The 13,963-nt window shown below is 50.8% G+C and overlaps 1 protein-coding gene across 2 annotated transcripts in view; it reads left to right on the forward strand.

Moving 5' to 3' along the window:
* RPTOR (regulatory associated protein of MTOR complex 1) overlaps positions 1–13,963 on the forward strand; it is a gene marked incomplete at both ends in the record, with an annotated part of 318,581 nt that overhangs the window by 41,667 nt on the left and 262,951 nt on the right. For both annotated transcript variants that reach the window (XM_080714263.1, XM_080714264.1), the window contains one exon: positions 11,911–12,013. In XM_080714263.1, the coding sequence (XP_080570389.1) occupies positions 11,911–12,013 (103 nt within the window). The remainder of the gene's footprint in view (positions 1–11,910; positions 12,014–13,963) is intronic.

Consider the following 13,963-nt stretch of genomic DNA (forward strand, 5'->3'; position numbering starts at 1 on the left):
GGCTGGGGTTAAAATGCAGGCTTGCTCTAACTCTAGACTGAGCTTTTAGCCAGGCAGAGACCAAGTGCTCTTTATTTTAAGGGAGACTTTCCGTGCAGTTCACGCGCGGTGGAGCCCCGGGGGCCCTCGCCGGGCTTCGCTTGCGGGCCCTCCTGCCCTCGCTGGCTGCCCCCGCCTCGGCCCTCGGAATCCCCTTACGACAGTGTACATGGGACCCTCCGGCTTTGGGGACAGGCCTTCCCGTGCAGCCTAATCCCCTCAAGACTCAGTGGAGCACTTCGTGTGTCTGTCGAGTGTCCCGTTTTATGGATGGGTGCTGCTCTGGGTGCGGGCGGGCCTCACCTGTGTGACTGCTGACTCGTCGGAGGGCACGTGGGCTCGTTCTGGTATGAGCGATGCTGCTGCGGACACTTGGCTCGGGTCCATTCCTCTGAGGTAAACTCCTGCGCGGGAGGGCCGTCGCTGGGCGGCGTGGCTGCATGCTTCTTTTTTATCTTTTGGTACTGGACACTGAACCCAGGGACATTTTCCCTCTGAGCTACATCTGCAGCACTGTTTTGTTTTGTGTTTTGAAACACACATTCGCCAACACACCCGGCTTGCACAGGGCTTTATGAGATTGCTGAGGCTGGCCTCCAACCTATGATCCTCCCGTTTCAGCCTCCCAAGTGCTGGGATTACAGGCGTGGCCACTACATTTGGCTGAGTATTTTTCTAAAACACCGCCAAGCTTGCGTGCATGTGCGCACACTCGCACGCGCGCTCTCTCTCTCGCTCTCTCTCTCCCTCCCCCCCTCCACACGCATTTTATATATTTTTTATTATTTTTTGTGGAACCCAGGGGCATTCTATCTCTGAGCTATGCCCCCAGCCCTATTTTTTTTTTTATTCTTTATTTTGAAACAGGGTCTCACTAAGTTGTGGAGGGCTTCACTAATGCCCGAGGTTGTCCTCGAAGCGTGATCCTCCCGTCTCAGCCTCCCAAGCGCTGGGATCACAAGTGTGTGCCACCACGCCCGGCTGTGCTAAGCTCTTCTCTAGAGCAACTCTACCTTTGTAGGTACATTTGTAGGCTGTGTTTAGCGCAGACGTTCCCTCTTGAATGTAACTGTCTTTTTACGGGACTGAAAAGGCAGCGCATTTCCCCTCACAGCCTCTGTCTCCTGGCTTCTCCTGACCGCCCTTCTCCACCTCTTCTCCTCCCATCTCCTGCTCAGCCTCCGCTTCCTCTTCCTCCTCCTCCTCCACCTCGTGTCTGCAGCCTCTGTCTCCTCTTGCCGTCTCTTCTTCCTCCTTTCCTCTTCCTCCATCTTTTCCATCTTGAAACCCTCCTTCCTCCTTCCTCCTCCTCCCCCTCCTGTTTGTTCGGTTTTCCACGTCTGTTACACACTCAGCTAAGCAAATATGAGGCTTTCGCTTCCCTTCCCGGTGGTGCAGCTGCGCTCACGATGCTGTTGTACGGCCGCCGATGGTGCAGACAGACGCGCTGCTGAGTTTTGTCTTGTACCATGGAATGTGTCCATCGTGTGCCCGACTGCGGCTCACCTGGTGAGCGGGAGAGACCAGGAGGCCTCACGCTGCCCCGGCGGCAGGACCAGGCGGTGGGCGGCTGCTGGCCGCCGACTCTCCCTGCAGTGGCGCAGGCCGGGCTGCTCCTGCTGAGAGGGAGGGGTGTGCCGGGACGTCGTGTCCTTCCGTGGCGCCTGCGGTGACTTCCAGGACAGTGGCTCGCTCTGGGAGGAGGCCAGCGCTGGAGCTGTGCCCGGAGGAGCGTGCGGTGTGCACCTGCTGAGCCGGGAGCGGCCGTGGCGAGGATGGAGTGCAGCCGGTCACTCACAGCGTGCCCAGGCTTGCCTTTCTATGAAATCAAAGTGCTCTTCATTGCTTCGAAGATAGTTCCAAGCAACAGAACGCGTGATTCCTTGGATTCCTGCGATTAGTTTTGTTTTTGTCAGTGTGGATTGCTTCCCAGTCTTCATTCTGAAAAACTTCCCACAACTAGAGAGCTGAAAGGATGCTGCTGTGCACCTCTCTCCGCTCACGGCTGGCCAGCGCGCTCTGCCTCTCACTGCTTTGCTGCTTAGTTTTGAACATCAGCAGTGCCCACCCTGCTGTTCCTGCGGCACAGGCCGCACCCTGGCCGGGGAGTCAAGGCCTCCTCTTCCCGTCCGACCACAGTGCTGACATCGTCCCCAGGAACAGACAGCGTGCCGCGGAGCGCATCTCACGTCTGCTCAGTTCACGTTCCCCGGCCGGGCCGACCGCATCTTTCATGGCTGTGTGTGCGTGCGTGCGTGCGTGCGTAGTGCTGGGGATGGAACCCAGGGGCATTCTACCTCCGAGCTACACCCCCAGCCTGATTTTTTTATTCTTTATTTTCAAACAGGGGCTCACTAAGTTGCAAAGGGCTTCACCAAGTAGCTGAGGCTGGCCTTGAACCCAGCCCCTCCTGTCTCAGCCCCCCAAGTACTGGGGTTACAAGTGTGCGCCACCACACCCGGCTATTTTTTTTTTTTTTTGTTATTGTTATTGTAGATTGAACCCAGGGTCATTCTGCCTCTGGGCTAAAGCCCTAGCCTAGTTTTTATGTCAAAATAGGGTCTTTCAAGCCAGGCATGGTGGCGCGCCCTTGTAATCCTCGAGCTTGGGAGGCTGAGACAGGAGGATCGCGCAGGTTCAAAGCCAGCCTTAGCTGGCTTAAGAGACCCTGCTTCCAAATAAAATATAAAATAGGTCTGGGAGTGTAGCCCAGAAGTAGAAGGGTTCCATCCCCAGTACCACATACACACAAAGATAATAATAAAAAAATAAAATAAAATTATGTCAGGAGAAGACTTTGTATGAGTTATTAGTTTTATTTATTTATTTATTTATTTTGCGGCACTGGGGATGGAACCCAGGAGCATTCTGCCTCCAAGCTATATCCCAGCCCTTTTTCTTCATTCTTTATTTTGAAACGGTCTCACAAAGTTGCTAAGGGTTTACTAAGTAGCTGAGGCTGGCCTCGAACTGTGATTCTCCTCAGGATTACAAGTATGTGCCACCATGGCCGTCGTGTATGAATTGTTTTTGCAGCTCCTCCAGGAATATCTGCTTCTCATGCTGGCCTGTCCCTGCTAAAGTCGCAGGCCCGGCACAGGCGAGGCCTCGCAGTGTTGGTCTGAGGCCCGGGTGTTGATTGCAATGCAGCCTTCTTCATTTTGTGTGTTACATGTTTTTCAACACTTTCTGAAATCAGACCAGACAGAGAATATTAAGAAAAAGCATTTGGGGCCGTTAGAATTGCAAGGATGTCGAGAAGAGGCGCTTACCGCCAGGAGCAGGCTCTAGGAGGACTGGCCGGAAGAGCCTGCAGCCGCTGGTGGGCCGTGTGCACAGCCACGCTGAGCCCTGCGCCCGCGGCCGCCCTGCGCCGCCCTCAGCTCAGTGCAGTGGTCGATCATCCCCAGGGGAGATTCCCACACGCCTTCGCCTTCATCCTGAGGACTTGGGAGGAAATCGAAATGCTGCCATTTGTCATTTCCTGTTTTAAAATCCTTTCCACCTTTGGCCCTGTGCTGTGGTCATTTCTCATTCAGAATTCCTTTGAGGAATCCAGCCATGGGGGCATTCGGACATTATTTTTACTAAAGTGACGTTTGCCAAGCTATCTCTCTTATGTAGGTGGCACAGCCACTCAGGAAGGCGAAACCCGCAGCTGGGCTAAGCAGAGGACTTTGTCCAGGGAGCCCTGGAGGACCTAGGGGCTCCTGCTGCGCCCGCAGAACCAGGGCATCCACTCCCTGTGGGCGGCCCGGCGTGAAGTGCGGGGACTGGTCACCGGCAGCTCATGCAGAGCCTGAGGACTCAGTTCTTTCTGCTGGTCTTACTGAGGACGTGGCCCCTTGGTAGGAAGCAGCCAGAGCTACTGAGGTGTTAGATCATGCCTGACAGAGGGCAGGCCTCTGCTGCGGCTCCCCTGGGCCATCTTAGTAGACGCTTATTGTTGGGCCAGCCCTGTGGGAGCCACCATGTACTGTCTTTCATCTCTGATGCCCACTGTAGCACCTGCTGTTTCCTGGTCAGCGCCCCCCTCCTTTCCTCTTTCTTTGTGGTACTCTGGATTGACCCCATAGGCAGCCTACCTCTGACTTATCCCCCCAGCCTTATTTAATTATTTTATCTTTTTTTTTGTGATACCGGGGATGGAACCCAGGGACATTCTACCTCCCAGCTATACCCCCAGCCCTATTTTTTTTTTTTTTTTTTTTTTGGTGGTACTGGGAGTAGAACCCAGGGGCTTTTTAATTTATTTTTTTAACCTCTGAGCTATACTCTTAGACCTATTTTTTTTTTATACTTTATTTGGAAACAGGGTCTTATTAAATACCCGAGGCTGGCTTTGAACCTGTCTGATCCTCTTGTCTCAGTCTCCCAAGCACTGGGATTACAAGCATGCGCTACCACGCCTGGCTCCCCAGCCCTATTTTCATTCTTTATTTTGAAACAGGGTATTACTGAGCTTCAGAGGGCCTCACTAAGTAGCTGAGGCTGTCCGTGAACCACAATCCTCCGGTCAGCCTCCCAAATGCTGGGATTACAAGCTTGTGCCACCATGCCTGGCTTTTAATTATTTATTTTGAAACAGGGCATCACTAGGTCTTGAACTTGCGATTATCCTGCCTCAGCCTCCCAAGTACTGGGATGGCTGACCTGTGCCAGAACGCCCGGCTTCCCTATTGTCTTTGCAGCAGTCTCTCTGTGTTGCCCTCCCCTTGTGCTTAGCTCAGGCGTCCCCCTCTCTGGACCCTCTCCTGGCTCCCTTTTCTCCTGGCCTGGCCATTGCTGCTGGAATTGTCTCCCTGAAGCCTCCGTCTCTCCAGTTTCAGCCGTGGCGGAGCCCGGGAAAAGGGCCTAGTTCAGAGGCCTCAGTGGGATCTGCTGCACCCTCCCTGTGCCCGCTGAGCCCGGAAGAACAAAGCTTCCTCTGCTCCCTGAGACTTTGTTGTGGACCGCCGCGGGCTGTCTCGGGTGTGCTCGGAGCTGTGTGTGTCTTCGCTTGCCTTGTGATCGCTCTCTTGAAGTCTGTACCGTGGGTGACATATTGCTGGGTGTTGAAGTGGGAAGGAAAATCTGTCTCAGATGAATGGGTCAGCCCCAGGACATGTTGCTAATCTTAATCTACATCAGGGGCCGTAAAGCTGTGGTGGAGCATTTTTATAAAATATAAGCAGTCTCTAAATAGCTTTGAAGCAGTCCATTTATTGACTTGGAAAGTCTTGTGTCCACGAGAGACATTTGAGCAGTGGGCTTTATCTGCGCCATGAACTGGGAAGGAGTGGGAGAAGCCGTGAGTACCCGTTGCTGGTGTGCCCTGCCAGGCAGGCGCCTGCTCCTTGCGGGCCAGAGTTCCCAGGAGTAAAGGACGAACGCGGCCCCCCATGAACCCCTGGCGGGGCCTGCGCTGTGGCTCCTGAGACACCGGCCCAGTCCTCTCGTCACCTCGCCCAGCTGAGCTTCTGCCCACTCAGCCAGCTGTTCCTGTGTCCTCAGAGTGAAGTAAAAACTGTACCCACACACACTTGGCCATGGTAAAATCATCTTTATAATTTCCCCCATTTACTGAAGGAATATAAGCTTATGGTAGGAAATTTGAAAGCCATACACATGGAGGGGCCGGATGCAAAGAGGAAAAGAGGCCCCGCCCCAGATCAAAGCCACCTGTGACACCTTGCGTTTCCATTCTGCGACCTCTCCTCCCTCTGTCCGCACGTTTGGAGTAGCGCCTTCACTCAGTTGTACCTGAGCATGTCCCTGCCATTTAAAATTCCTTGAAAGTTCACTTTAACTTTTCTTTTCTCTTCATTCTCTTCCTTCTCTCCTCTTCTCTTCTCTTCTCTTCTCTTCTCTTCTCTTCTCTTCTCTTCTCTTCTTTCTCTTCATTCTCTTCCTTCTCTTCTCTTCTTTCTGTAGTACCAGAGATGGAACCCAGAGGCATTCTAGCTCTGAGCTATACCCCCAGCCCTACTTTTTGTTCTTTGTTTTGGAATAGGTCTTACTAAGTTGAGGAGGGCCTCACTAAGTAGCGAGTCTGGCCACAAATTTGCAGTCTACTGGGATTATAGGCGTGCGCCACCATGCCTGGCTCTGTTGAAATGTCTCATGCATCAGATTTTCCTCAGGGTCCACCCATTTATAAGCAATTTACCAACACAGTTGACCAGCCTAAAGGCTGGTTTTTAAAGGCTGCATAATTTTCTATCATATAACTGGGTTTAACGCATGCCATTTGATTGCATCCTGTAGGTGTTACTAGAATGGGCAGCGTGGGGTCCCCAGGTCCACTCTGCAGCCGTGGCCTCTAGGTGGGGGCATTCCATTCAGAGACCAACAGCAGAACCCTGTGGAATGTTTGTCACAAAGGAACTGCAAACATGTATTTAGTATAGCTGGGCATGTGGCTCATGCTTGTAATCCCCGTGCTTGGGAGGCTGAGACAAAAAGATCACACAAGTTCGAAGCCAGCCTCAGCTACTTAGTTAGGCTCTCAGCAACTTAGTGAGACCCTGTTTCCAAATAAATTATAAAAAAATAGGGCTGAGGGTATAGCCTGGAGGCAGAAAGCCCCTGGGTTCTACTCCCAGTACCATAAAATCAAAACAAAACATGTATTTTGTTTTTGTTTGTCTGTTTGTTTTTGGTGGTACTGGGGTTCCTGGAAGCCTTTCTTCCTCTGGGCTATACTCCCAGACTTATTTTATACTTTTTTATTTTTATTTTTTTATTTTTATTTTTTGGTGGTACTGGGGTTCCTGGAAGCCCTTCTACCTCTGGGCTACACTCCCAGACCTATTTTTTTTTTTAATTTTTTATTTTGAAACAGGGTCTCTTAAGCTAGCGCGGCTGGTTTCGAACCTGCGTGATCCTCCTGTTTCTGCCTCCCAAGCGCGGGGATTACAAGCATGCGCCACAATGCCCGGCATATTTTTTTATTTTTGGAAACAGGGTCTCTTAAGACAGCGTGGCTGGCTTTGAACCTGGGTGATCCTCCTGTCTCCGCCTCCCAAGCGCGGGGGATTACAAGCCTGCACCACCACGCCAGGCTAGACATTGTTATGAAGGAATTTCTTTAGTTTGTTTAAAGTTTTGCTCTCTATAATCCTCCCTTCACAGACCAACTAGCACCTTTAAAGACAGTACAAGCCGGGCGTGGTGGCGCACGCTTCTAATCCCCGCGCTTGGGAGGCGGAGACTGGAGGATCGCACGGGTTCGAAGCCAGCCTCAGCTACTTAGTGAGGCTCTCAGCAACTTAGTGAGACCCTGTTTCCAAATAAATATAAAAAAGGTCTGGGAGTATAGCCCGGAGGTAGAAAGCCTCTGGGTTCCACCCCCAGTACCACCAAAAAAAAAAAAAAAAAAAAGACAGTGTGATGGTTCCTGTTTGGAAATTTATTTTGTGTCATTGTTTATTTAGACTCTTAGAAACCTGATTTCTCAGGCGTCTCCCATATTGGAACTACACTCACACAACCCTCTGAGCAGCGTGCATGCGTAGGAACGCGTGAGGATGAGCTTGAGACACACGTGCTCGGGGAGGCGGCAGCGGACGAGGCGTTTGGCCTTTGATGTTGGACATTTACCTGCTGTCTTTTTCCATTTGGCTGCTTTATAGGGGCAGAGGTAGATTTTTAGAAGAAGCGGAACAGAATTTTTCCTAAAGAAAAGCACACTTAAGCCTACATTAGGCTCTGGCTCAAGGCAACAAACCGTACTCATAAACCCCGCGCCTCCAGGTTCCATGGACGGGGACAGAGGACTGTGGAGGCTGGGTCCTCCGAGGCCGCGCGGCCCCGGTGTCCAGCATCCTGCTACCGGGTGGCTGCACAGATTCACTATGATGTGCCTCTTGCTACGTCTGTGCGCCTCTGTCTGGCAGTCTTTAGGATGGGAGTTGAGGGGCAGACTGGCTTTTCCTTTAATTGAACCACCTGATCACCTGCTTCCCTCTCCTCTGTGTGTATATTCTAGTTTCTGACTTTCTTTATAAATTATGCATTTGTGGCCTCAGCTCGGCTGTTTTTCCTGATGTTCCGAATCCTAATGAGGGCTCCTGGGAGCGCCTGGCTTTGTCCTAGACGAGCAGGGGAACCGTGCGCTGTGACGTTGGGAGCTAGACCCCAGCCTCTTTCCTTTCGCTCACTTGTTCCTGTGAGCCACTCTCAGTATGGGGACAGACCGCGGTGAGCAGGGCCCTGAACCTCTGCAGTCTATTCTGCACAGCTGAACAGTGGGTGTCACGGCATGTCAGCCTGGGAAGTTTTATTCAGGTTTGCTTGTGCCACCTGGTCACCCGTATCTTTTACACGATTATATAGCGTTGTCAAAGCATTTAAGTAGCAAGATGCCAATAAAGAACTCCTTGTGATTTGGCTTGTCTCTGGGTGGTGACGGGCGTTAATACATTTTTACCCAGGGAGGTGGTGGGCCCCTGTACAGGGCAGTTGGGCCTCCAGGCCCCTACGAGCAGCCCTGAGCCCTGCAGTGTTCCCACAGGGCGAGGCTGCGGCTGGTAGATCAGGAGTCTTTGCGCGTTTTATCACGGCAGCATTAGTGCTTTTGAATACAGGTGCTGCCTCCCACCCTCCTGGATGCCTACATGAGATACGATGGAGGGCCTGGAGCACATCTGGCATTATAGGACTCTAAGGAAAGCTGCTCAGGCTGTGTGTGTGTGTGTGTGTGTGTGTGTGTGTGTGTGTTACTAGGGATAGAACCCAGGAGAATTCCTGCTGAGTTACCTCCATCTCTTATTTATTATTTATTTATTTATTTATTTATTTTTGTGGTACTAGGGATTGATCCCAGGGGCATTCTACCTCTGAGCTACACCCTCAGCCCTATTTTTAATTCATATTCTCTCTCTCTCTCTCTCTCTCTCTCTCTCTCTCTCTCTCTCTTTGCGGGGCTGGGGATGGAACCCAGGGGCATTTGACCCTTGATCCTGCCCTATTTTTGTTTTTATTCTTTATTTTGAAACAGGGTCTCACTAAGTTGTGGAGGGCCTCACTAAGTAGCTGAGGCTTTCTGTGAACTGTGATCCTCTGGTCTCGGCCTCCCAAATGCTGGGATTATAAGCATGCACCACCATGCCTGGCTCTATTTTTTATTCTTTATTTTGAAACAAGGTCTCACTAAGTAGCTGAGGCTGTCCACGAACCACGATCCTCCTGTCTCAGCCTCCCAAGTATTGGGATCACAAGCATGCACCACCACACACAGCTACCTCTTTTTATTAATTATTATTATTATTATTATTATTATTATTATTATTAATTTTTTTGTGATACTGGGGATGGAACTCAGGGGCATTCTACCTCCGAGCTACACCCCCAGCCCAATTTTTTTTTTTATTCTTTATTTTGAAACAGGGTCTCACTGAGTTGCAAAGGGCCTCACAAAGAAGCTGAGGTTGTCCTTGAACCATGATCCTCCTGTCTCAGCCTCCCAAGTCCTGGGATGACAAGCATACACCACCACACCCAGCTTTTATTTTTTATTTTGGAACGGTCTTTCTAGGTGTTGAGAGTCTTGGTGTGTTGCTGAGACTGGTCTTGAACCGTAGTCCACCTGTCTCAGCCTCCCAAGTGCTGGGATTACAGGTGTGTGCCACCACGCCTGTCTGCCCAGGCCTTCTAACACTATTGGGACTCTGTGTCCCCTGGCTCCAAGGTGCCCTTGAAGTCTTTGACTGGGGTTCACAGTCTGGGAATGAAGGAACCAAAAAAGTGTACTTGGTATTGAAGAGACTTTCTTTAGTTTGTTTAAAACCAACCCCAGATGTCCTTCCAGTGGGTCCTGGGAAGCCAGTCATAAGGCAGCACGTGGGGACCAGACGCCCTCGGCATCTGAGGGCATCGTCCACCTCCCGCGTGCCCAGGGCCACCGTGTCAGTGACCACTTGGAGTTTTATAGCTTCTCAATGATTTTATTTTTAAATTCCAAGTTGCCCTTTGGGGGGTAAAACTCTTATCATCTGCAATCACATTGCACTGGAGAAGTGTTTTAAGCCCAGAAGGGTATTCTGTGTGCTGTTCTTTGCGTCTTAGAAATCCATAACTGTATTAAAAAGCATTCATCTAGAATTTTGGGGATGAGGTTACCGCAGAAATGATAATAAGTACCAAGAAGATATTTTAGGTGTGGTTAAGTTTCCAAGGAAGAAGACTTATTCGATTGGTGTGAGAATGAAGAGTGGTAATGTTTTGCCGAGTTTGGAATAAATTGCCTGTTCGGTGCTAGACCAGATTCACATTTCTGGTTTTCATGTGTCAGAGTATTTTGAGGTCGTCTCTTGTTTTCCTAGGAAGTATAGCAGAGGACACTGGTCAGCTGTCTGGTAAGAACGGGCGAGCGTGGTGCGGCGGCTGCTGTGTGCTCATCTGTGTGGTGTGGCGATCTCACACTCGCCTCCTCTGGCCCAGGCCGCGCTGCTCACCTCCAGAGCAGTGGAGGCCAGCTGCCGCCCTGAGTACAGAGATGTACTTCTGCCGGTGTGCGGGGGAGTGCCTGGCGGGACCCAGGAGCAACTGTTAGGCTTCCCTTAGTATTTTTGTCTAAGGGCTCAAAAATCTTCAGAAATAATGTTTGTAATTAACTTTGACCTTATTTACTGAGAAGCATTTATTTGAATCAGAGATGTGGGGAATGCACACCAGTGCCCTGTGTGGAGGGAACAAGCAGGTCTCCCACGCTGAGCTTGTTGAGTGCCCCCAGCCCACGCCCTCGATGCAGATGGCGCCAGCTGGGCCCTGGCCCGGGGGGGGGGGCACCTGCTGGGGAGCACAGCAACTGGCAGTTAACTAAGCAGAGGTTGCTCCCACCAGACAAGCCTGGCTGTGCGCTTCCTGGGTGAGAGCCCGAAAACAATGGGACAAATTACAGAGCAGGCCCAGACAGGCGCTCTGCCGCCCTGCTGGGGCCGCAGGGACGTGGCTCTTGAGAGACAGCACCCTGCCTCCCAGCCCAGGCAGTGGCTGCAGAGCTTGGCCGAGGCTGGCAGGAGGGAATCCTTCAGGTGTACCCCAGACGTGGACCGTGAGAGAGGAAAGGATGCTCTCTCTCAGTAGATAAGGACAGAATGAGAAGCCAGCCTGTGGTGGGGCAGATGGTCTATAGCAGCCCTCTTTATCCACAGTGGGTGTGTTTTAGGACCCCAGAAAATGCCCAGAACCGTGGGCAGTAGCACACCAGATCTGCTGTGTCCTGTAGTGCTTTCCTGTGGGTAGATGGGCTCATTATATAATTAAGGCTAGTAAGAGATTAAGAAGAGTTAAGCAGCAGTAAAACAGAACCCTTGTCACAGTGTACTTTAATAAAAGTTATGAGAATGTAACCTTCACACACGTGCACGCGCACACACACGATGTTATTGTACTTTTACCTGTCACTTAAAGGAAGCACTTTCTCGCTTTTTTTTTTTTTTTTTTTTGAGCATCTGAGTTGCCAGCATCGCTGCTCTTGTGCCTTGGGGCATCATGAGGTAAAATAAGGCTCATCAAACACAAGCACTGCTGTACCAGGACCGTCTGAGCGCCTGGCTAAATCGCTAATGGGAGGGTAGTGTATACAGGGTGGCTGCACGTCCTGAGCCACTGGACGAGGCTCTATTGCTATTCAGTGTGGTTTGTAGTTTAGAACTCGTGTGTTGTTCTGGAATTTTCTGTGTATTATCTCTGACTGTGTTTGAGCCCCCATCTGCCCGCCTTGTTCTGATACCCTGTTCTCAGGGGCTAACCTGGAGACACAGGTAGCAGTGCTGAAGAGCGGCTGGAGGGGCAGGGCAGGGCAGGCCTTTGGGTGCTCTGGGGACATTTAGACTGGGAAACACACCCAAGAGTCCATGTTGAAATGTTTTTCTGTTGTGCTTCCAGATGAAGACAGTTAGCGTGGCCTTAGTTCTGTGCCTGAACGTGGGCGTTGACCCTCCTGACGTGGTGAAGACCACGCCCTGTGCGCGCCTAGAATGCTGGATCGGTAAGTTCTGGCCCCTTCCTCATGCTGCTAGTGGATTTGATTTCTTTTTGGAATTATATAACCTTTAAACACTTTTTTCCTTTTGTATTGGGGATCTAGCTGAGAGGCATTCTATCTCGGGACTATACCTTCAGCCCTTTTTTTCTGCGTGTGGTACTGGGGATAGAACCTAGGGGCATTCTACCTCCAAGCTACACCCTCAGTCTGATTTTATTATTTTATTTTGAAACAGGGTCTCACGAAGTCATAGAGATCCTCACTAAGTTGCTGAGGCTGGCTGCAAACTTGAGATTCTCCTGTTTTAGCCTCCTGAGTAACAGATTACAAATATCACGCACCACCATGCCTGGCTTTTTTCTTTTCTTTTCTTTTCTTTCTTTTCTTTTTTCTTTCTTTTTTTTTTTTTTTTTTGGTGTGTGTTACTTGGGATCGAACCCAGAGGCATTCTACCTTTGAGCTACACTCCCAGCCTCATTTTAGTCCTTATTTGGAAATAAGGGCTCGCTAGGTTGATGAGAGTCTCACTAGGTGCTGAGGCTGTCCTCAGAGCTGTGACCCTCCTGTCTCAGCCTCTCAAGCCCTGGGATGACAGACAGTGTGCCACTGTGCCCTGCTAGTCACTTTAGATGCATTCATCTTTATTTTGTAGCAGAGAAAGTGTTTCGAGGAAATTAATAAAATAGTGCTTGTTGGGTTTTTAAATTTTCCCTTTTAGATCTGCCCTATATCTGGCAATAATAGTAGCTTTTTAAAATAGTAGATTTAAAAAAATTATGACCAATACCTGCATGTATTTGCAGAAAAGGTAGTTGGAAGCATCGCTTAATATATCATAGATCATCAAGGCCAGTATCTGCGGAGCGCTCGAGGCGTGCAGGCGCCGTTTACAGCACGCTCTATCTGTCAGTTCATTTAGTCTCTGCAGCCACCATGTGTGGTGGGCCCTCCTGCTAATCTCCACGTTAGAGAGGAGAGGAGGCGTCGAGATGAGGGCTTGGCCCGGGCTTGGCCTGTAAGTCGGTGGCAGAGCTAGAATCTGAACCTGTGCCATGGCTAAAGACTTATTGTTTTTAAAGTTGTGTAAGCATGTATACCATAAAATACTGTCCAGCCATTTGACGGGTACAGTCTGTGGCATGACGCTCACCGCCGGCGTCGTGCCTGTGTTCCCGCCACGTTCCCGCTATGAGACAGGAAGGTCACAGGTTTGAAGACAGCCTCTACGACAGCGCGAGACTCAGCAACCTAGTGTGCCCTGCTTCAAAACGAAAAAATAAAAAGGGCTGTGGGTGTAGTCTGGGGGTAGAATGCCCCAGAGTTCAATCCTCAGTACTGCTGAGAAACAAAACAAAAGAAAAGCAAAAACTCGAGAAACAACAAAAACCACACTCACACAGTCGTGCAGCCATCGCCACCATCCTTCTCCAGAAGCGTCCCCACCCAGCCCGGAGCCCGGTCCCATCACACGCCGCTTGCTTGCCAGCCGCGGCAGCGACGGCCGCTTCCGCTCGGTGCCTTCCGGCTTGGCTGCTCCGGGGACTTCTTGCAAGTGTTAGCACTTTCTGTTTCTCCTTCCCACATGCTTTTGTGTGGTGCTGGGTGGAACCTGGGCCTTCCGCAGGCCAGGAAGTGTTCTCCCCGAGCGGCTGCCCAGCCTGCCTGCTTTCGTCTGGCCTCTTTCACTTAGCACCGGGTCCTCAAGGTTCATCTGTACTGTGGCATGTTGTCAGAATTTCCTTCCTTTTTTTTTGGGTGGTCCTGGGGGTGGAACCCAGGGGCTTTCTAACTCCAGGCTATACTCCCGGACCTATTTTATATTTTATTTGGAAACAGGGTCTCCCTAAGTAGCTGAGGTTGGCTTCGAACCTGTGTGATCCTCCTGTCTCAGCCTCCCAAGCGCTGGGGTTACAAGTGTGTGCCACCACACCCAGCTTAGAATTTCCTCTCTTT

The sequence above is a fragment of the Muscardinus avellanarius genome, assembly GCF_963383645.1.
Source record: "Muscardinus avellanarius genome assembly, chromosome: 16".
NCBI lineage: Eukaryota > Metazoa > Chordata > Mammalia > Rodentia > Gliridae > Muscardinus > Muscardinus avellanarius.